The sequence below is a fragment of the Bos grunniens genome, chromosome 3, assembly GCF_055505025.1.
Source record: "Bos grunniens cultivar Pamir isolate PY7600 chromosome 3, Bosgru_T2T1.0, whole genome shotgun sequence".
In the NCBI taxonomy this organism is placed as follows: Eukaryota; Metazoa; Chordata; class Mammalia; order Artiodactyla; family Bovidae; genus Bos; species Bos grunniens.
The window spans coordinates 102,396,184-102,419,876 of NC_141167.1; the positions used below are offsets into that span (position 1 = coordinate 102,396,184).

At 41.9% G+C, this 23,693-nt stretch overlaps 1 protein-coding gene and 1 pseudogene across 5 annotated transcripts in view; both read left to right on the forward strand.

Annotated features, from left to right (window-relative positions):
• The first annotated feature begins 4,039 nt into the window (after nucleotides 1–4,039).
• On the forward strand, nucleotides 4,040–4,430 carry LOC147376460 (small ribosomal subunit protein eS27 pseudogene; annotated as a pseudogene).
• A 7,577-nt stretch (nucleotides 4,431–12,007) lies between these two features.
• The window catches only part of SNX27 (sorting nexin 27), a 79,713-nt gene continuing 68,027 nt past the window's right edge, over nucleotides 12,008–23,693 (forward strand). For all 5 annotated transcript variants that reach the window (XR_015161009.1, XR_015161010.1, XM_086392681.1 and 2 more), the window contains exon 1: nucleotides 12,008–12,470. Coding sequence is in view for 2 of the 5 variants with exons in the window: in XM_086392681.1 (XP_086248807.1) it covers nucleotides 12,160–12,470 (311 nt within the window). In the remaining 3 variants the exon portion in view is untranslated. The remainder of the gene's footprint in view (nucleotides 12,471–23,693) is intronic.

The following is a 23,693-nucleotide window of genomic DNA, read 5'->3' on the forward strand; positions in this document are numbered from 1 at the left end:
ATCCCACGTACTCTAATTACAATGCAGCATTGACACCCCTTCTGTGGAGTGGTGGTGTCTGTATCCCTGCCTTTTGTACCTGGACAGACATTTGTGACCACTTGATCTGAAAATGTATGGTGGAAGTGGTGCTATGTGACTTCTGACACTGAATCATAAAAATGCCATACACTATTGCTTTATTCTCTGGGGACTTCTGACCTTGGAACCCAGGCATCATGCTTGAAGAAGACAGGGGCTACATGAAGAGACCACAGGGTCATGCCAACAGCCCTAGATGAGGTCCCAGCAGACAGCCTCAACCAGAAATGAGACATATCCAGATGAACCCAGGCATTGAGTCACCTTGAGCCTCAGTCTTCCCAACTGAATTTCCAGGCATCGAGGGGCAGGAATGTCACCCCTACGTATCCTATCTGAATTCCTGACCCATACAGTCCATAGAATAATAAAATGATGGTGCTATATCACTAAACTTTGGGATGGTTTGTTACACAGCTACATTTAACAGAAATACTCAGTGTCTTTCTTAACTACGTGAACCAACAAATTCTTTTTGCTTAAGCTAGTTTGAAATGAGTTTCTTTCCTTTGCAACTAAAGGAATCTTGACTCATAAACGCTCTGTGCTCAGTTGCTCAGAAGTGTCTGACTCTTTTGAGACCCTATGGACTGCAACCCACAAGTCTCCTCTGCTCATGGAATTTTCCAGGCAAGAATACTGGATTTCCTACTCCAGGGGATCTTATTCTTTACCACTAGTGCCACCTGGGAAGCCCCCATAAACCCTCTGTGCTAAGTCACTTCAGTTGTGTCTGACTCTTTTGCAACCCTATGGACTGTAGTCTGCCAGGCTCCTCTGTCCATGGGATTTCCAGGCAAGAATACTCTGGAGTGGGTTGCCATTTCCTTCTCCAGGGGATCTTCCCGAGCCAGGGATTAAACCTGGGTCTTTTATGTCTCTGGCATTGGCAGGCGGGTTCTTTGCCGCTAGGGCCACCTGGGAAGCCTCTGTGCTGTGCTTAGTCGCTTAGCCATGCCCAACGCTGCGACCCCATGGGCTGTAGCCCGCCAGGCTCCTCTGTCCCTGGGGATTCTAGAGGCAAGAATACTGGAGTGGGTTGCCATGACCTCCTCCAGGTGATCTTCCCAACCCAGGGATCAAACCGAGGTCTCCCACATTGCAGGCAGATTCTTTACCAGCCGAGCTACCAAGGAAGCTCAGGAAGCCTCCAGTCTCGGAATTATCCATTCTTGCAAATCAGTTACTCAGTTTACATTAAAAAAAAAGAAAAAGGTGGTTTTTCACATGGTCTTCACAGAAAAAAAGTACAGAAAATAGTGAAAAAGAAAGAAGAGTCAGAATTAGCGCAGAGGCCTAAAAAAGGGGAAAGAGGTCCTCTTTCTGTTTTCTTCAATCCATGATTTCATGGGACATAAATCATGTCATCTTTCTACTTAGGATTGGGTGCTAGCCATTGATTTACTGAGTGACTTTTGACAGTCATTGTTACCTTGCTGGGTCTATTTCCTTTTTCAAAGGGTGATAGTGGAGGGAGCTAGTTCTTTAACAGCAAAATGAGGAAACAGGGCTAGATGTGGTATTTGTTAGCATTCTTAATAATAGCCCGGTGCTAAGCGTTATGTTAGGTGTTTCCCATGTATTCCCATCTGCTCCCCACCATGCCGCTAGGCAGCAGATATTATTAGCCACTTTACAGTCCTTTCCTTAACTAACACGCTATCCACCCTGTTGAACTTCTTCTCTAGTGCCTCTCACTATGATACACTCTGAGGGCGTGACAAGTCACATGGGACAAGTTCCTCATTTTTAAGAAGCTTATGTTCAGATTGGAAAGGTAAAGCTAAACTAGGTAATAAATTGTTACAATCTAAACTGACCATAGATGCAACAGGAGTTACATTTATTACCTATCATCATGTAACAGGTTACCACAAATTCAGCGGTTTAAGACAACACACATAATCTCACAAGTTTTGTGATCCAGGAGTCTGGGTTCAGCTTAGCTGAGTTCTCTTTAGGGTCTCACAAGCCTGCAACAAGTCATTGGCTGGGTTATGTTCCCCGAGTTGAAGTCAGGATCTTCCTCCAAGCTCATGAGGTGGTTGTAACAGTTTCTTGCAGATTTAGGACTGAGGGTCCTCTTTTCTTGCTGTCCACCGGGGGCAACTCTCAGATCCTAGAGGCTCCTGAAGTTCCCTCCCACGAGCCTTTTCCACAGGCGTTCACAACATGGCAGAGTTCTTCTTCAGGGCCAGCAAGAGACTCTCACTCCAGTCAGCAACAAAGGAGTGTTATATAATGTGTCTGTAACCATGGGAGTGACACATCATTATCTGCACCATGTTCTACTGCCTAGAAGCAAGTCACAGGTCCCACCCACACTCAAGGCGAGGGAATTACACAAGTATGTGACTCACTGAGGGGGTGATGGGGTCATGGAAAGGTGTATTTGCTGCAGGAATTTAAAAGAGAGAGAGGGGTCAGAGTAAACTGGAATCCTCAGGGGAGGTTTTACGGAGGGACTTGGGCTACAGGTTGAAGGATGAGTAGAACTTAGACCAGCAAAGAGGGGAAGAGAAGAGGCAGGCCATCAGGGACCAAAGAATTATATGAGTGATGGTGTGGAGGTGGGGTTCTCCTCACAGTACACAGAAAGCTAACGGAAACCTGCTGACTTTGTACATCACAAAGGATAGGAAGAACTCTTTTTTTTTTTTTTTTTAGCCAAAAAGGAAGCTGGATAATGGAGAGTCCTGGCCTTGGTGTCAGAAATTTGGGTTCCAGATTCAGTTTTGCTATTAACTAGCTGCAAGGAGATCCAACCAGTCCATTCTAAAGGAGATCGGTCCTGGGTATTCTTTGGAAGGAATGATACTAAAGCTGAAACTCCCGTATTTTGGCCATCTGATATGAAGAGTTGACTCATTGGAAAAGACTCTGATGCTGGGAGGGATTGGGGGCAGGAGGAAAAGGGACGACAGAGGATGAGATGCCTGGATGGCATCACCGACTCGATGGGCGTGAGTTTGAGTGAACTCCGGCAGTTGGTGATGGACAGGGAGGCCTGGAGTGCTGCAGTTCATGGGGTTGCAAAGAGTCGGACACGACTGAACAACTGAACTGAACTGAACTGAACTGAGCAGTGTGATTGGGGTCTGCTGGTTATCCAAGTCTAGTTTCTCAAAAACGCTTTTATTTACCTGGTCATTGTGAGGACTAACCACGCTCTTGGCTAGGTGCTCTGCAAATTATCCTATTTCCAAAGGTAGCTTCATCAACTTTCACGTCCCTGCTCTCTCTGGGTCCCCCAACTCTCTGACTCCTCTTTCTCAGTCTTTCCCCCAATCTCCTTCCTCTTAAAGTCTCCTAAATTTGAAGAGGGAGAGGATTCTCTGGGCTCTGACCTTGTCCCTTCTCTCACTCACTACCACTCTGCCTTGGGACCCTCAGGAGCCCCACCCAGGACTGATGGCTCCCAAATCTATGCTCCAGCCCAGACCCTTTCCCCCAATGCCAGACTCATGAATCCAACCAGTAACTGATCAATTCTTCTTGGGTCTCCTGCAGGCCCCTCAAATCCAACATACCCCAAACTGAATTCATTATCTTTCCGCCCAAACTTTTTCCTCTTCCGTTTCATGCCTGCTCTTAAAGAATCCCGCTGGCAAGTCATCATTCTTTCTTCCCCCACCCACCTAAGAGCCAAATGGTCACCAAGTCCTTTTTCTTTAGCTTTTCTCCCCTCCATCACCACTGCCCTAGCTCGAGTCTCATCAATTGTCACCTGAATCACTGCAGTCGCTTCTTAACTGATCTATCTCATTCTATCTCCACACTGCACAGAATGAACCTTCTGAAGCACAGATCTGATGATACTGCTGCTCAGCTCAAAAGCATTCAGAGGCCCCCAAGTACTTTGGAATGACATCCAAACTCCTGGGCACCCTCTTCAGTATCTGCAACCCTCCCGGATCTGATTCTTGCCCACTTCTCCTGTCTCCTCTGTGCCCACTTCCTCCCTGTCACTTCTGCTCTAGCTTGCAGTTCTCACATTGTTCCATGTTCTTACAAATCTCTGTGTGTCCTGCCATATTTAAAATGGATAACTTTCCAGCAGTGACAACCTCATGAGAACATGCCTCTTGCAAAGAGTCTTCTTCATCCCTCTCCAGAAGAGGAGAAGAAGAAACACAAGAAGAAGCACCTGGTGCAGAGCCCCAATTCCTACTTCACGGATGTAAAATGCCTTGGATGCTATAAAATCACCACCGTTTTTAGCCATGCACAAACAGTAGTAGTTTTGTGTGTTGGCTACTCTACTGTCCTCTGCCAGCCTGCAGGAGAAAAAAGCAAGGCTTACAGAAGGATGCTCCTTCAGACGGAAGCAGCACTAAAAGTACCCTGTATCAAGACGAATGGGAAACCATCCCAATAAACACGTTTTGGATACATCCCGTCTCTTGTCTTGTTTTACTGCTAGGAAGCTCTTACCTCACATATTCAGGGGCAACCAGTAGAGTGGACTCTAGAGTCACTCTAGAGTCTGGGGCAAGTAAGTGGCCAAGTACTTAAAAAGTCCATTTGGGACATTGCTATCCCTAGGTTCATGGAGTAAATCTGCAGAGCTTGATTAAAAACTGGAATAGTATGTAAATGGGGTATTTCCTTTCACTTTTCTGTTTTCCTAGAATTAAGAACTGACAGTTGATACTTAAAACGCAATCCAGCATGCCACTTTAATATAAAACAGCTTAGAATGCTTTATTTACAGTTCTCAGAAGCCTTGCTTGAAGGTGTGTGAGTGTAGAGGTTCCTGCTAGGCACCTGATCTGGGGCTAGAAATCTCCTATAGTTAAAGACTTGTCCAGGCAGAAGTTAGTGTCTTATACTCCACAGCCAGTGTTGCAGCTGATTCTGAGCTTGTGGGGGTTGTGGACTCATGAAAGGAGGGGGAGAACGTGTGGATGTGTAAGAACCTAGAAGTAAAGGAGGAAAGGAAAGAGAAGGTGAATAGAGGTGAATGAGGGTGATACCTGAACTTTTCGAGATACAGATGATGTTCATTACCTGACTGTGTACCTAGAGTTGGTACATAAACAACCGAAACTGTCTGCATCTTGTTCAGGAAGGCATTGTATGCTGGAAAAAGAATAAGGGAGATGGCAAGAAGGAGATCTATTTTCACTGGAGTAAGGCTTTAAGGGTCAAGTCCGTTCTTAAGTATTGCTATAAAAAAGTAATGCTTCAAATTAAATAACACTATATATTTAACAGGAAATTTTTATTCAGTGATTTTTTAGAGGTATTCCAACTTTTGTCGGAAAGATGGGAAATGCACGTGTAGGTAATGGTATGTGCTGTGTTGCCTGAATCATCTCTCACTATGCATTTGAGCAAAACTAGCTATAATCTAAAGTTTAGCAGTGATTTCCACTTCTGAGTGGTATCTGTTTGCTGCATGCAGTTTATTGCTTCTCAGTAAGTTGGTCAGGATCTTTGGTCCACCAGGTGACTAAGGGTAGGGAGGCTACGTCAGTTTCAATTGCATGTCCCAAATTAGATGTGATAAATGGTTAATTTTCCTCTTCATTTAGTTTGTGAAATAAAATGAAGGCAGTTTCCAAGTTTAAAGTCCACAGAGCTGAATATAAGGACTCCTTACTTAGAAAGAGGAAAGCTGTTGATGCCAACACCACAGAGAGGGTAAAGAGGAGAATCTGGTAAGAACCTGCGAACTTCTGGAGAATACCTGAACCATCACATTGATCTACGCATTGGCAGAATAAAAGAAGATAGTTTTTTGATATATCCAGGACAGATGTTGCATTTAAAAATTGTGTGATCCTGAGATGTCTAGCTGAAACACTCAAAACTTAGCCCTTTGGGAAATTCTTTTTGTTTTTTACCAGAGAAAAAGTGGTGAACTATACTTGGTGCCTCTACATTTTTGGCTTTTTACCACTCTAATGTAACAAACTACAATTCTTGAGCCTTTCTTTTCAACTTGCAAAGTAATGTTTAAATTCTCTGCCGCTGTAAAATGCCTGTTATCTCTCCTATGTACTTTAACTCCCAGGTGACATCCTTCAACTTTTAATCCCTCTAATCTGGAACAATGACCTCTTAAATCCAGGAGCCACTTGTCCTTTTTTATTCAGCTGTCATTTCTAGGGAACATAATTTTGTCCTCAATAAAACTTCAGACTTATGCCTTTGGAAGTAAAAAAAATAATAATAAAAAATAAAATATAAAATGGATAGCTGTCAAGGACAGCACATGGAACTCTGCTCAGTGTTGTGTGGTGGCCTGGATGGGAGGAAAGTTTGGGGAAGAATGGATACATGTGTATGTATGGCTGAGTCCCTTTGATGTTCACCTAAAACTGTCACAATATCATTAATCAGTTACACACCATACAAAATAAAAAGCTGAAAAAAACTCTCTCTGCCTTGGCAGAATGCCCTTCCACCTCTACCCTTCCCTGCCTGGCTAACTCCTCTACGATCAGTCAGCCGTTCCGTGTGGAAGCCCTCTCCGGTGTGCACTCTGAGCAGCTGGCGCAGCCTCTGTCACAGCTCTCATTGCTCAGGAGTGCCAAGGCTTGTACTGTAATCACTTTTTCTTTTGCTGTCTCTCTTGCTAGATTCTTGAGAGTGGTAATGGTGTCTTATTTTATTTTCCGATTTTGATGCTCTGATCACCTTTTCTTCCAATCTGATCCTTCGAAGTATTTTCTGTATTTATTTTGTGAACAGGCAACACATTCATCTATCTAAAAGAACTTACAAAATGGCATATAGTGACATGTCTCCCACTCCTGTCCTCCCTGCTCCCCGCAGTTGTCCGGTCCCCTTTCCCAGAGGCGATCAATGTTATTGGTTTCTTGTGAATGTGTGTGTGTGGGCTCAGTCTTGTCTGACTCTTTGCGACCCATGGACTGTAGCCTGTCAGGCTCCTCTGTCCATGGAATTTTCCAGGCAAGAATACTGGAGTGGTTTGCCATTTCCTACTCCAGGGGATATTCCCAATCCAGGGATTGAACCTGAGTTTCCTGCATCTCCTGAATTGGCAGGCGGATTCTTTACTACTGTGCCACCTGGGAAGACCTTCTTGTGAATACTTCCAGAGATATAAACATATCTATCATTTCACACGCTAGTAAAGTAATGCTCAAAATTCTCCAAGCCAGGCTTCAGCAATACGTGAACCGTGAACTTCCTGATGTTCAAGCTGGTTTGAGAAAAGGCAGAGGAACCAGAGATCACATTGCCAACATCCGCTGGATCATGGAAAAAGCAAGAGAGTTCCAGAAAAACATCTATTTCTGCTTTATTGACTGTGCCAAAGCCTTTGACTGTGTGGATCACAATAAACTGTGGAAAATTCTGAAAGAGATGGGAATACCAGACCACCTGACCTGCCTCTTGAGAAATCTGTATGCAGGTCAGAAAGCAACAGTTAGAACTGGACATGGAACAATAGACTGGTTCCAAATAGGAAAAGGAGTACGTCAAGGCTGTATATTGTCACCCTGCTTATTTAACTTATATGCAGAGTACATCATGAGAAACGCTGGACTGGAAGAAACACAAGCTGGAATCAAGATTGCCGGGAGAAATATCAATAACCTCAGATATGCAGATGACACCACCCTTATGGCAGAAAGTGAAGAGGAACTCAAAAGCCTCTTGATGAAAGTGAAAGTGGAGAGTGAAAAGGTTGGCCTAAAGCTCAACATTCAGAAAATGAAGATCATGGCATCCGGTCCCATCACTTCATGGGAAATAGATGGGGAAACAGTGGAAACAGTGTCAGACTTTATTTTTGGGGGCTCCAAAATCACTGCAGATGGTGACTGCAGCCATGAAATTAAAAGACGCTTACTCCTTGGAAGGAAAGTTATGACCAACCTAGATAAGGTATTGAAAAGCAGAGACATTACTTTGCCAACAAAGGTCCGTCTAGTCAAGGCTATGGTTCTTCCTGTGGTCATGTATGGATGTGAGAGTTGGACTGTGAAGAAGGCTGAGCGCCGAAGAATTGATGTTTTTGAACTGTGGTGTTGGAGAAGACTCTTGAGAGTCCCTTGGACTGCAAGGAGATCCAACCAGTCCATTCTGAAGGAGATCAGCCCTGGGATTTCTTTGGAAGGAATGATGCTAAAGCTGAAACTCCAGTACTTTGGCCACCTCATTCAAAGAGTTGACTCATTGGAAAAGACTCTGATGCTGGGAGGGATTGGGGGCAGGAGGAGAAGGGGACAACAGAGGATGAGATGGCTGGATGGCATCACTGACTCGATGGATGTGAGTCTGGGTGAACTCTGGGAGTTGGTGATGGACAGGGAGGCCTGGCATGCTGTGATTCATGGGGTCGCAAAGGGTCGGACAACACTGAGCGACCGAACTGAACTGAACTGATGGTTCCCTTTTATGCAGAAGTGGTATCATACTCTACAGACTGCACCTTTTCATTTAATTGTGTCTAGTGTCCATGAGGTCATTCCTCTTTGGTAAAGAACTTCCTTATTCTTTACTTACAGTTTTTCAGTTTTTCATTGTGGCTGTATCTTAACCAATGAACATTATTTCCTAGCTTTTGTGAAGACAAACAATACTGCAGTGACTAACTTCACAAAAATGTCATTTCACACATGTGCAAGTGTGACAGTAGAATGAACTTCTGTAAGTGGAACCAACAGATCAAGGAGCATGCACATTTGTAGGTTTGATCATGTCATATTGCCTTCATGGAGTTTGTAGATACCATGTTTGGATCCCTAGCCACTATTACAGAGTGTAAAGCAGATAGGCATTCAGTATATCTTTGACAAATACACAAATGAAGAAAAAAAAAAAGCCCAGCTCTTTTAGTGCAAGTTCTCTTTTCCTTTCTCTGATGCCTTGCTTTGTTGGATAAATTTCTTCCCATCCAGTGCTCTGTTCAAACCAAATGATTCATGTTCAATCTAAATGCCATTATTATTTTGGAGCAAAATTCTCATTCCAACTTCTATTCATTTCCATATTTATTTAACTATTCAAGACCCCTCTTCATTAGCTTGGTTATAAAATATGGCACATTAATTTTATGTTATAATACAATAACTTTGAGTCCTCATCCCACATTTTAATAAGATATCTTAGTTATTCTACTGGGGTTGTTTTTTTGGCTGCATCTCTTGGCTTGTGGGATCTTAGTTCCCTGACCAGGGACTGAACCAGTACCCTCAGCAGTGAAAGCAGAGTCATCAGGGAATTCCCTATTCTACTGCTTTTCTCCCGGGTGCGCTTATATAGTCCATAAATTCTTTGGAGGGGTTGCTTGTTGCTTTTACAAGTCATCAAACCTCTGTAAATTAACTTTTATTCTCTTCTAACTATGTATCCCTGTTGTTTTTCCTAGATTCATAGCTTGTTAGCTGTGTGAGCTCTCTATGCCTGTTTACTTAATCTATGAAATACAGAACATTAAAGAGTTGTAAGCACTAAATGAAATTATAAAGTATTTAGTGTTGAGTGCTTAGTGTCTGGCACATAGTAATGTGGAGAGAGACAATCCTTCACGGGTTTTTTATGCTTTTTACCCACCTTCCTGGGGCGTCGCAGGTGGCACATTAGTAAAGAATCTGCAAGAGACGTGGGTTTGATCCCTGGAGTAGGAAATGGCAACCTGTTCCAGTATTCTTGCCTGAAAATTTCCATGGTCAGAGGAGCTTGGCAGACTACAGTCCATAAGGTTGCAATAAGTCAGAAACAACTGAGCATGCACATACCCAAATCCACCTTCCTGCATATGACAAGAATGCAAGGCCCTGACCATTTTTTACCAGGGTCATTTCTCAGGGTTATGTTTACAGTGAGCAGACGTGAGGAACGAAATAAGCTCTCCCTCCAGGATAAAGAATACATTTGTTTACTACTCCCTACAGAATAGTGTAGGTTCCCCAAGATCACTGTTCCTCAACTGTGGAGTTTAAATCCACCAAGTGCACAGCATTCATCTGAGCCTTCATGTTATCCTCGTGGCACTTGGTGGGGCAAGAGGAATTAATACAAAGGGGCTGAAGTTGTTGCTCCTGTCATGAATAAAATTCCTTTGTCTCTGACCCAGGAATCTTGGATCTTTTTTCAGCATTCATGAAACTAACAGGCTTATTAGCTTGCCAGACTTGAGCAGTAAGTGCTTAAGCAAGCTATTTTTCATATTTTTGTTCTTGTTCTTCTTACTTGGCTTGCCAGGCATTCTGCACAATATTTATAAGCTTGTGTTTGTGTTTCTAAGCCAAAAAACATCAATTACTGCTATTTGCAAAGAACACTACTGTGCTGTTGGGGGAAACAAAATGAATTTGAAATAAAGGTAACTTCAAAATCATTGCTCAATACTACGTTATCATTTATATATGAAATCTAAGACATAAAACACAGTAATGAATATAATAAAAAAGGAACAGATTCTTAAAAGAAAGAAAGAAAGAAACAAATAAACTCTCAGATACAGAAAACAAACTAGTGTTACCAGTGTGGAGAGGGAAGGTAGGAGGAGCGTGATAGGGGTTGGGAATTAAGAGGTACAAACTACTGGGTATAAAATAAGTAAGTTACAAGGATATATTGAGCAGCACTGGGAACATAGCCAATATTTTATAATAACTATAAATGGAGTATAATCTTTAAAACTTGTGAATCACTATGTTGTATCCCTGAAACTTACATAATATTGTAAATCACTATATTTCAGTAAGAAAAAAAAATGAACATTTTAAAACTAAAAAAAAAACCCAGAAAACAAAATCACTACTCAATTGAAATTATTACTTGGCCACTCTAATATCCAGGTCTAAATTACCGAGACTATAGTTTCCTCTCGGAGAAGGTGATGGCACCCCACTCCAGTACTCTTGCCTGGAAAATCCCATGGACGGAGGAGCCTGGTAGGCTGCAGTCCATGGGGTCGCTAAGAGTTGGAAACGACTGAGTGACTTCACTTTCACTTTTCACTTCCATGCATTGGAGAAGGAAATGGCAACCCACTCCAGTGTTCTTGCCTGGAGAATCCCAGGGATGGGGGAGCCTGGTGGGCTGCCGTCAATGGGGTCGCACAGAGTCAGACACGACTGAAGCGACTTAGCAGCATAGTTTCCTCTACATAAGCTTTTTACATAGATGGGGCACTCTGGGTTGAGAAGATCCTCTGGAAAAGGATATGACAACCTGCTGCAGTATTCTTGCCTGGAAAATTCCAAGGATAGAGGAGTCTGGAGTGCTATAGTCCATGGGGCCCCACAGAGTCAGACACAACAGTTCTTATGTAGTTGCAATATAAGAAAAGAACGTTGCACAAAAATAACTGGGCTTTAGTTCCTGTTACTTAATAGCTGGATGACTTTAGTTCAGTTTCCTCATTCATGACCCAGTTGTCTCACAAGATAGTTGGGAGTCCTGAAATACAATAATGTATGTAGGGACTTCCCTGGCAGTGCAGTGGTTAAGACTCCTGCACTTCCACTGCAAGAGGCACGGGTTCCATCCCTGGTAGGGGAACTAAGATTCTGTATGCTGGCAGGCAGGACTTAGGGAAAAAAAGAAAGTAATAACAATGATGTATGTAGACACAAAATATTGAGCAAACGAGTTATAATTTAACACTGTGTTGAATCACAAATGTCAAATCTGTCCTAATAGAATTATTTTTAGAAGTTATGAAATGAAAAGAAAATTAAATTTGCCCCGCACCAAAAGATTAATCTGTCACCTACATTCTAGGCCGGATTAGGGACTCCTGGTCCAACAGCATAAAACGAGCATAAAAGACGAACTACAACCCCCAGCAGGCTTTGCGCCCCGAATTGCGTCGAATAACCTCAGCTCCGGCCCGGGCCCAGCCCTCTCCCCTCCCCCACCAACCAGAAACTACATCTCCCAGGAGGCTTCAAGGCGTCTAACCGTCCTCTTTTTCCCCCGCCCCCTGTCTCCCCTTAATCCGCGCCGGTAGCTCTGTGGCCGACTAGGGTCCCGCGGTCAGCGGAGCGGGCGCGCGCGCCGGGGGTCGCGCGGCGGCTCAGAAGGGCGAGTACGCGCGGAGGGAGTGGAGGTGTAGGGCGGTGGGAGTACGGCTTGCTAGCTCGCAAGATGGCGGACGAGGACGGGGAAGGGATTCACCCCGCAGCCCCTCACAGGAACGGAGGTGGCGGCGGCGGCGGGGGGTCTGGGCTCCACTGCGCCGGGAACGGCGGCGGGGGAGGCGGCGGCCCGCGGGTCGTGCGCATCGTCAAGTCCGAGTCCGGCTACGGCTTCAACGTGCGGGGCCAAGTGAGCGAGGGCGGGCAACTGCGGAGCATCAACGGAGAGCTGTACGCGCCGCTGCAGCATGTGAGCGCCGTGCTGCCCGGGGGGGCAGCCGACCGGGCCGGGGTGCGCAAGGGAGACCGCATTCTGGAGGTGTGAGTATTGGGGCTGCCCGCTGTCTCACCCCGCCCCCTCCCCTCCGTCTGTCCCTGCCTTTCTCCTCTAACCCTGTCACCCTCAGGCCGCACCTCCCTGCAACCCCCGAACCTGCCCTCTGGTCCCCTGCCCCTCCACGGAGGTTGGCCCTTTTACCTCCCCACACCCTGGGTTTCTGGGACCCCCACCTCCCTCCCTGTAATCTCCCAGCGTCCCTCCTGCTGTTACCCCTGCCCCCATTGCTTTGGCTTCTGTTCTGCCCCGCTTGCCTTCCCCCTCGGCATGCTGCCGCCTTCTCCGCTTTCCTCTAGTTGAACCTCTTTCTGCTTCTGACTGACAGCGTCTCTTTTTCTGACCCAGCCACTGTGTGTCCCACCGCCCCCCCCCCCCCCCCCCCCCCCAGTTCTCATCTTGAACATCATAGTTTCTTGCTCTCTACCACTCCTTTCAGCCCCCGTGGACCGTCCCTTCTGTCCTCTAGACCAAAGAGGCAGGACCTTTGGTCTGCTCCTACTTTTCTCCGAAAACATATCCCTCCACGCTGCACTTCCTTTTCTTCCCTTAGTTACCCTCTCCTTATGGTTAAGCACTCGCTGTATTTTTGTATCCTACCGTGTGTCCCCTCTTTTTTTGTGTTCATACTCCAAGAATACCTTCTTCTCTGACCCTTGGGTTTTTTTGCTGGTGGTGGTGGCGGCGGCGTCGTCTTTGACACGATGGTTTCTCTTCACAGTAGTCCCTACATCACATCAGGATTTTGAGTCTAGTGTTCCATCACACCTGAGAGCACACCTGTTTTGGCCCTCGTCTTTACTCCTGCACGGTACTCATACTTCTTTTGAGTCAGAGCTTTATGGTAGAACTCTCCCTAGCTGGTACTTCCCCCAAACTACGGCCCTTTTTGGGTCTTTGACCTCCGCACTTTTACAGGGCATGCCGTTTTCATTCTCTGCTGTATTCCCTTGTTATCTCATGCTTTATATTTATCTTAGTCTTTCTCTCCTCTGGGTTGCTTTCCCTTTTTTCTCTTTTTAGGCTCCTTCTGCTGTTGCAGCCCTTCCTCTTTCCTCGCTGCAACCCCTCCCCCTTCGTATTCCTTCATCCTTACTTCCTCACTGCATCCTTTAAAACTCTGGCGGGATGCTGCCCTGTTTTGCGTTTTCTTTGCAGACCTCCTCCACTCCTTTAATCCAGCTGTTACATTTGTGTTTTTATACTTTGTATTAAAATTTTTATAGTTCTTGCTGATACACTGGTAGATGGTGTATACGCTGTCTCTCCATTCTCCTCAGCAGTCTTCAATCTTGCTGACTCTGCCTTGTATATTCCTTTTTTCCCATACTTCTGTTCTTCCTTTCAGAGTTTAGATTTGTCCTCATGAATCTTCCTCTTTTCTTTTTTTTTGGACCTTGCTTTGCTCTTTGCAGGATCTCCGTCCCCCCCCCCCCCCCCCCTCCCCAAACGGAATTGAAAGCTCAGAGTCCTAACCACTGGACCGCGAGGGAATTCCCTCTTTCTCATTTTTATAAATGTTATTTTAACTATAATTTCCCTAACCTTCAGCCTCTTCTCTAGTAGAACAGTAGGTTTGATCAAAGCTTCAAGGGAATAATGTTTTGAAGGACCTGTAGAGGGTCTGTCCTTTTTTATTCAGCTCAGGCCTCTTACCCTTAGCCTTGACATTCTTACTCTGTGGTATCCCTTCATTGTTTCCTCTTACCTTACACTTCAAGAAAGAGTAGCTCACCAAAGTAAGTGTTTGAAGCTATTATACCTTTCCTCTGTCCTTTTTGTAATTGGATGAGTTATTTTTCTGTTAATGTCCTACAGTCTTTCCTGGTTTCTCTCTGGCAAAATATTCTTAATCTTTTGAGGTTTTATTCTCAACCTTTTGTTTTATACCTGGGCACCTAATTCTTTGTTTTTTTCCTAGATAACTCAAAATCTGTGACTGACATTTCCTTCTGGTAGAAGCTCTTGGAATTGTCATTTCCCTTTCCTTTTCAAAGTTAATTTTGGATCCAGCTGTTTATTTTTGAATTTAAAACTGAAGTGTTTATTTAAAATTATAAATTTATCATAGAGTTCTAAATCATGTACTCTTTACTGGAGGTAAAGGAACTAAACTGAAACAAAGAATTCTGTAGAAGACAACAGCTAACATGACCATTTTATATATACTAACTAGTGTAGTTGGTGGCTTGCCTTTTCTGTGGTTTTTGCCAGAGTTCAGATATAAACTAGGTATTGTAAAGGAGACCTCAGGTGATTCCCTATAGAAGACTTGCCGCAGGCACAGGTTCCAGTCTAGGCCCATTTCTCCTTCTAGAGAAAAGACATTACATTTTAGCCCATCATTAGTGGTGAGTGGAGAACTTTATTTTCATGGGCAGAGCAAAAAGAGCACTCTTTGCTTAGAGAACCTTTCTTGGAAGGTTGTGATGATCAGATATCTTCCGACATTGGTTTCTCACCTTCCAACTGTATTTTGATTTCCAAATTCTTTGAGGCACCTCTGCTAATAGTGAAAACAGTGATAGTTGCACCACAAAGCCAAGGTAGTTGGTAAGTTGTTTGGGTCCTCAACTACACAGCTTCTTTCTCTTTCCTTCCTTCTACTAAAGTCTATATTTTCTCCTTAGTTTTCAAGTGAGAGGAGGAAATCAGAGACATGGTTCTTGAGGGATACCTGTATCTGGAACTTGTTTTGATCTTGGTTAGATTGATGCTGATTTTCCTAAAGCGTTCTTTAGGCAATACTTTTCTCTGTCTCTCACCCAGGTTCCCTAATTAAGCTCTCTATTGTCCCAGGAAAGTTTTGGATGTTGATGAAGTGCCAGGTAGGGTCAGGGTAGGTCTAGGTAGGTTATTATTGTATAGGTGTAGTTTGTATTGAGTCAAAGGTGGATGTTTGGGCCTTGATAATTGCCCTTTCAGACTTTTCTGCTTCCTTTCAATACATAAATTATTACAATTTCCATATGTTGCAGTAATTTTGACAACTGACAGAAGTTTGAAAGAATAGAATAACTTTGAGATTTAAAAGAATACAGGCTTGGACAAAAAAGAGCATTATTTCTGTGCATTTCTTTAAAGGCTCCTTACTATGGCCTTGTCCTCATTGAATCCTGGAGAAGTCATTAAACTGAATTCAGTATGGTTTGGTTTGTCCTTCTCCCTTCAAAACTGACTAGATTCTTAACTGGTTTGGGAAAGAGTCATGTTGCAAGGCTAGATACTAGAGTAGGAACAAGCCTCTGTGACTTTTACTGCAGATGGAAAGTTTTCTCAAATGACACTGTTAGTCTCCACCTTGTAATTTTTCACAGTGTAATATATGTTGAGTGTCTTCCCTGTGATGTGTATATACCTGGAGGCTAGTGAGAAAGGATACTTTCAGCAAGTAGAACCAAAATAAATATGTCTTTGCACTAATTATATAGCGTATGAAATATTTGACTTCAGGTTGATTTTTCTTAAGGTAGTTTCATGGGCTCTTGATTGATTTCTTAAGAGATGCCTTTAGGAGGGTCTAAGTGTGCACTGGATATGGATATAGGTCTGTTTTTGAGAGATTAGGTTTGTCTGTTGGCTAGTTTGTTTTGTCTCTTTGGTATTTGTGTAGTATGGTCTTCAATAAGCATGAACCCTAAGGTTGGCTTGTAAGCATTCAGAATTGTGATATGTTTATGCTAGGCAGAGGGTGTATGCCTTACTTCTTGATAGCAGCAAGATAATATAACTTTCCTGTGTTAAACCATAAGAAAAATTGAAGATGTTTGTGTGTATATATATATTTATTTGTAATTTATTTTTAAAACTTATAAATATGTCATAGGCATTCTCTCTTTTTGCTTCATTTTATTTGAAAATTGACTAAAAAGAGGTTGGGGCCACAAGTATTTTTATGAGTTAAAAAGTACCTTCTTAAGATCTGCTTTCTCAGTTGTAGCTGAATTCTATTTAGCTTAGATTTTCAAGGTAGATTTTGAAAATGGTGTTTGAAATCGTGGTTATTGATCAAAGGAAGTTTTTATGGCAGTGATTCTCAAGCTTTAGTGAGTATAAGAATCACTGGGTGTGCTTGTCAAAAGTATGGATTCTCAGGCTCACCCTTTAAAGATTATGAGTCAGTAGGTCTTGCATGGTGGCCTGAAGTCTTTATTTTTTACTCCCTTGCGAGGTGTGGTTAATGCAGTCTACATACCAAACCTGTACCTGGAGTGAATCTACAGGCCTTGAATTCTCAGTTCATTTTATTGTCATGGTTATGTAGAGAGTCATTAGTCAAGAACAAACAAAGTGAAATCCCAGCCCTTAGGACAATCAGTTCAGTAGATAATGGACTAACTATTATATCTAGTCATCTGTACTTTATTTATTGAATGTTGCTTGTTCAGTTGCTTAGCCATGTCCAACTCTTTGTGACCCTATGGACTGCAGCACGCCAGGCTTCCCTGTCCTTCACTATCTCTGGGAGTTTGCTTGAACTCATGTCCATTCAGTTGATAATGCCATTGAATCTTGCTGAGCTTTTGTAATAAAGATGAGGGTTAAGAGGTAGAACAAGTTAATAGTAATAATAATCATATCACTTTGCAGTTTGTATAGTGGCTTTCCTGGTGGCTCAGATGGTAAAGAATCCACCTGCAGTGGGAGAGCCTGGGTTGGGAAGATCCCCTGGAGGAGGGCATGGCAGCCCACTCCAGTATTCTTGCCTGGAGAATCCTATGGACAGAGGAGCCTGGTGGGCCATGGTCCCTAGGGTGGCAAAGAGTTAGACACAACTGAGCAGCTAAGCACACAGCACAGTTTGCACAGTGTTTTTATGTTTGATTTGATCTTCATAATAGCATTGTGAGACAGGGTGGTCAACTATTCTTGACTGAAGTCACTGAAAATTCTTAAAATCCAGTCACATTCCTGTGAAGCTGGGTAACAACTGAACTTTAGTTCTATAGTTTTGAAGTGGAACTATTTTATAACTTTATTTACCCTGTTTCTCTTACTGTTAAATTGGGTGGAAGACAGGGACAAAATAGTCATTCTTTGCTGTTATTTTTTGCTATCTTTATCAGTGAAGAGAACATGACGATTCTAACTGTAACCCCGAGAAATACTTTTAATTCCATAGGTAGTGGGGCAGCAAAATAATACAATTAAATTTGAAAATAGCATTGTTTTCCCCTCAGAAATGACTTCCGCAACATTGCTATGACCAGGAAAAAGATCTTTTGTTTGGGAACAAGAAGATTTGTCTGGGTCATGTAAGTTACTGTGGAGGACAGTTCTCTTTGCAGCCACTACTCTGCAGTTTGTTTCAGGAGACAGTTTGTTACCATGCTCTCAAGGATAATTGTTTTTTTAGATAAGTCCCATTGGGAATAATTCTTATGATCCGTAGATAAGCAAAGAGGCTCAGTTGACAAGCAAACATTTACGATTTATGATCACGGCAGGGCGCTTAGGGAGCATGATCTGTGGTGAGTTCATTTGTTAGATGATGGCACAAAGGATATTGTAGTGGTTTAGGTTAGAGCCAGTTAGGGTCATTCTGTTCTTCGACTGTCAGCTGTATAGATAGTTTCTGTGCTTCCCTTGGGCAGTCTAGTAAGAGCCTATGTATGGGTCCACATTTAGGGGAAAAACTATTCCAGGCCTACATTTGGAAAAAACACTATCTAGGCAGTTTAAAAATATTAATTGGAACTCATAGTAAGAGATAACATTTTGTATTTCAGTCCAATTAAAAACAACAACCCAACAACCCACCTGAAACAAGTTTCCCGAAACTGAATTTACTAGTATCTTGCACTCTGGTATTTTTTAGTCTGTTCAGTATTTTATTTTTTTGTTTGAATGCTGATGGTGACCCACTGCATTAATTTCCTGACTCATTAGGTTGTAATCCACTGTTTGAAAAACAATGATTTAGAGTGTCACTTTGCTGATATTGGCCCACTAACATCACCTCATATTCAGCCTGATACCACAATTAAGCACAAGCTATGTGTAAAACACTGTTAGGCTCATAAGAGTCCCAGAGTCCCAGCATCCCTGCCCTTGAGAAACCTGCACTGCAGGTGGGTTAGAGCTAACTGCTTGAAGTTAGATCAAACAGAGTTTTCATTGCAGTGCTATAAAGTTTGGATTTTATACTGTTTTTGAGGTCAGAATATGGTTGTATGTACATTAATACCCAGGACTCCCTGTGCATTTAGTTTTTAATTATTTATCTGAAGAAGTTGAATAACATTTACAAGACCGGAGAGGAGAATCACTGTTAGAAGAATTTCAGAGCATCTACTCTCTCGGGCTGTCTTGTACTGTTATATAAAGAAGGGAACTAAAGACAACTAAGTTTTAATGCCCAGAGGTGAGAGTAGCGGATGAGGCGCTAGTTGGCTTTAATTTGTATATGTAGTTTATCTCACAGTCCAGTTCAGCTTCCAAGTGTCCTTTTCTCTTTCTCTATGTTTTACGTGACTGTACTTGCTACTGTGTTTACAGTTGATCCTGTGTCCTACAGGCCCACTTGTGCTCTGACGTACAGATGTTCTGTTTTAGCTGCACTCCTCTGATTTGAAGATGCCTCCTTTAAATCTTCTATTTTGGCGTATACAGCATGTTTGGGATTTGAGGGAGACTTAAGGAACTGAATACGTACAGTACTAAGACTTATACGTGCAGTCTACCTTTAGAATGAAAAAATTCTTACGATTCTTCAAATAAGTTTTAAGAATTGGTGGAGACTGTACAGTGAATTTCTGCTGTCAGTAATGTGAGGGGTACTTAATTAAATTAGGTGATATAACGTTAGTCAAATGCTAAGGAGTATGTGTGTAGCTTCTTTTGTTTATTACTTATTTTCTTTGCTAACTAATAAAGCTCTCATATAGTTGAGGAAATACACCTGTCTGCAGGGTATTAAAGTTGCAGAGTAAGGTACTGTATTTGAGGACTCTTGTGTGTACTTCCTTCAGTGAACTTCCGTTATTATGAAAACATCTTTTAAAAATGATTTGTTTTTGCTTAAGCTCTCTGAAACTGCAGATTCTTGTCTCAGGCTATAGAGCAAGACTAGAATGACAGGTTTATGTATTCGTGGACTTCAAGCACAAGTAACTAGTTTACTTCTGTTTGGAAAAGTACAGAGCAGTCGGCAGAGAGTCAGCTGCTTGTGTGGATTTTCTCCCAGCTGCGTTCAAGAGCTTGATTACTCTTAGGGGGAGCTATTCAGTGAATTAACCAGGAAGTTTTCTCTCTCCCCTCTACTCCTCCACCTCCCCCACAGCGCTTTTAGATCTGTGTGTCTGTCTAGTTCTGGTTATATTTATTTAGTATGTTCTGAAAATTGGGACGTTGATTAGTTTAATGGTTGGAGATCTTGGAAAATTGTGATGAGCTCTGTGAAAGTTCTGAAAACTTCTTTGACTTCTTTGCTGATCAGTTTAATCATGATAAAATTTGTAATTTATAAAGTATATAGTTTTTCTATTGAATGTACCATGAAGGTTACTTAATTCTTTTTACCTGTTACGATTATTTTGATTCTGGTAGGGTTAAAAACTTTTTTGGATCTGTTTTCTCAAGATATGTAGCTTACATCTCTTTTCTTAGAAATGACAATGAATTTTGTTTTACTTGGTGTTTTGAATCTAAGGAAATGTGACACTGAAGTTTCCCTTTATGAATTGTGTGCTGATAGATTATTTTAGATTTCCCTGGCCTACAAAATTATCTTTTATGTTAACTAATTTGGAAAAAGTCTTACTGTAACTTTTTTCTCAATATGTTGAAATAGACTGTAGCTTACAAAAACTATACTGTAGTCTGTGTTCCTCAGCTTTCAAAAGAAATGGCACAAATTTAATTTGGATTAAAGGGTGCATTTAATTGCTAGTGGGTCATATCACTTAAAAAGTATCTCTCTTTTTATTAATTTCTAAGGGCTTCTTTCAAAGATGAAGGTATTTTGAGCTGCTTTTTCAATAGTAGTGATAGACTTACACTTCTACTCACACTCAAATACAGTACCTCTGAAGACTAGTTGAATATTTAGGAAATGGGTGTTGGGATTCAGGGTGCCATCTGTCACCCCAGAATGGACTTATCCGATCACGTGAAGAATCATGCTTTTAATTGCTTTATGTGGTAATCCAGAAATAGTAATGAAACAGAACTTTAGAATATTAAGATGCCTTCTTTGGTAATTTACCTGAGTTGCAAACTCAAAGGTTGTTGATAAAGCAAGTATATCTTATTCTTTAACTTTCACTGTATACCAAACTAAAAACATTTGAGAGTTGCATTTAAATTGGCTGTAAAGGCTATGGTTCAAATGATAGCAGATCTCAAGAGCCTGAGTTGGTGTTGAGAAATGATTTAGGACTGATTATGTTTGTTTTGCTGGTGAATAACTGATTGAGGTATCCTCAGAAATAGGGTACATAGGAAGAGAATGAATTAAGTTAGGGAAACTATTATGGCTATTAGCAACTTTCTTCCCTGTAGCATTCATTATCCCAAACTGCGAAGAAGTAACCCATTTTCACACCCAGCTGGTGGCTTAGACAGTAAAGAATCTGCCTTCTATGTGGGAGACCTGGGTTCCATCCCTGGGTTGGAAAGATCCCCTAAAGAAGGGAATGACTATCCACGCCAGTATTCTTGCCTGGAAAACCCCATGGACAGAGGACCCTCTGAGAGCAATAGTCCATGGGGTCGCATAGAGTTGGATATGAGAGAGCAACTAACAGTTTCACTTTCATAGAGTTGTTGTATGCTGATCAAGTTTTTAAAGATAAAAATTGAAAAGTAAGTAAGCAAAATAATCTTATCCAGACAAAATAAATGTATATCTTTACAGCTTTAGCATCAGAAATTTCTTTAAGACTTTACTGGTAATATTTAGCCTCTATTATGTGAGGAAACCCATTGTGTTTAATTTTTTCTTGCTAAGTGTGGTGCATTTATTTTTTATGAGATGAAACAGTATAATTGTAATAGATTTTATTCCCAGAATTAACATAAAATAAAGGCTACTTTCTAAATGTCAGCATGTCTGTTTCTTATTCCTTCTTACCTCATTTTGCTATCCTTGGAATTAAGGTTTATTTTTTTAAATTAATAAAAACTTTTATTTTCAGTATATTTCAGTAAAGGAAAACATAGCCTCACTTTGAAATTGCTTACATAATTGAATGTCATATTTTATTCTTAAGCATTATTTTTATTGCTTCCCATAATAGGAAAACTGTCACTAATACTAAAACTTGAAAAATGTAGAGCTTGCATAATATTTTTAGTTCTTCCCTCTAAATAGTGAACAGGATCTTCCTGGTGGCTCAGTTGGTAAAGAATCTCCTGCAATGCAGGAGACTCAAGTTAGGTCCCTGGGTTGGGAAGATCTCCTGGAGAAGGACATGGCAACCCACTCCAGTTTCCTTGCCTGGAGAATTCGATGGACAGAGAAGCCTGGTAGGCAACAGTCCACGGGGTCACAAAGGGTTGGACACAACTGAGTGACTAACACTTTCACACTTTTACTAAACAGTGAAACCAGTATAAAAATTAAAAATAAGGAATGAAATTATGAAAGTGCCTGAAGGAAAACTAGTATGAGTTTATATGCTAGCCTTGATAATCACCTTTCATTCATTCAGGGGAAATTTTTTTAAATTTTTATTTGCTTACTTATTTTGGCTGTGCTGAGTCTTGTTGCGGGGCACAGGCTTCTCACTGTGGTGGCTCCTCTGCTGCGGAGCATGGGCTCTAGAGTGTGTGGGCTTCAGTAGCCGCAGCGCGTGCTCTCAGTAGTTGCGGTTCCCTGACTCCAGAGCACAGAGGGTCAGTAGTTGTGGCACTTGGGCTTAGTTGCTCTGCGACATGTGGATCTTCCTGGACTAGGGATTGTACCTTTGTCACCTCCATTGACAAGCAGATTTTTTGCCACGGAGCCACCAGGGAAGACTTCCAGGGAAAAATTTTAATGAGTACTTACTACATGACATATACAATATTGGACACTGGGGATAGGAAGCTGAATGACAAGTAGTCTTTGCCCTAAGGAATTTTAGGTCTGATGGGGAATCTGGCAGCCTCAGGTCATTTCTTAAGCCCAGTTGACCTCAAGTCTCATTCCTCCTTGCTAACCTCTCCCATCCTGCCTCCCCACAATGGAATGAACAAGTTTAGAGCAATTCCTCCAAGTCCCGGTAAGTACTTTTCTACCCTTAGTTATCTAAACTAGTAATGCAGGTGCCCAGAGACCATATGCCTATTAACAGGAGCCTTCCAGGCACAAAATATACTAAAACTGGGAAGACTATGTAGTGGATGGTACAAACCAAGACATTTGAGAATGAAAGGGACCCATTAATTATGCTAGGAAGGAACATGTAAACTAGTTGTGTCCTGGCCACCTGGAACACAAATCTATAGCCTTGGTAATTTTAAATATAGGAAGCTGTTTAAAAATTCTAAGACTAGAGTTTTGTGTTCTGTTAGGAGGGAAATGAACAAGTTTATTTTTATTCTTGGTGTCAAGTTGTTCCATTGGCCTTGTAGGTAATTATCAGATAACAAATGAACTTCTCTTCTAAATAGCTTGATTATAATTTTATATTGATTTTTAAAATGTCTGAAAACCTTAAGCCTTATTATACTTTTTTTTATTGAATGGCAAATAAGATTTATTTATTTATAAATAAGTCTGTCTGTGTTGATTATGTTTGTATCCTGATTGCCTTGGAACTAGAAAGTTTGAGGACTATTACTCCTTCCCAAGTAATCAACCCTTGTTAACTGTGGCTGGAGGTATTATGGTTGAAAGTCAGATGAGGTTTATTTGTGCTTTTACTGCTTCAGACAGCATTCTTTGTGAATAGAACACCCAGCCAAGGTTAAAAAGTCCCAGTGATGATGAGCAGCTTATTTGACAAGTTATTTATTCTTTTTTCCCTCTTTGGGAAGACCAGATGCACGACAGGGCATACTCTATTGGTATTATTAACAGTAATGTGGTACTCTTTTGCCCAGCACTAAAATTTTGGATGCACTTTAAAATATTGGTGTAAATATTGCATTTTGCTTTTGATACTTAAAAAAGGCACCAAGAGTTTGTGAATTAGGGGTCTCCATAGAATGCATAACCTTCACCATTGTAAACATCCCCCACCAGAGATGGTTAGAATTGATGAGCCTACATTGATACATCATTG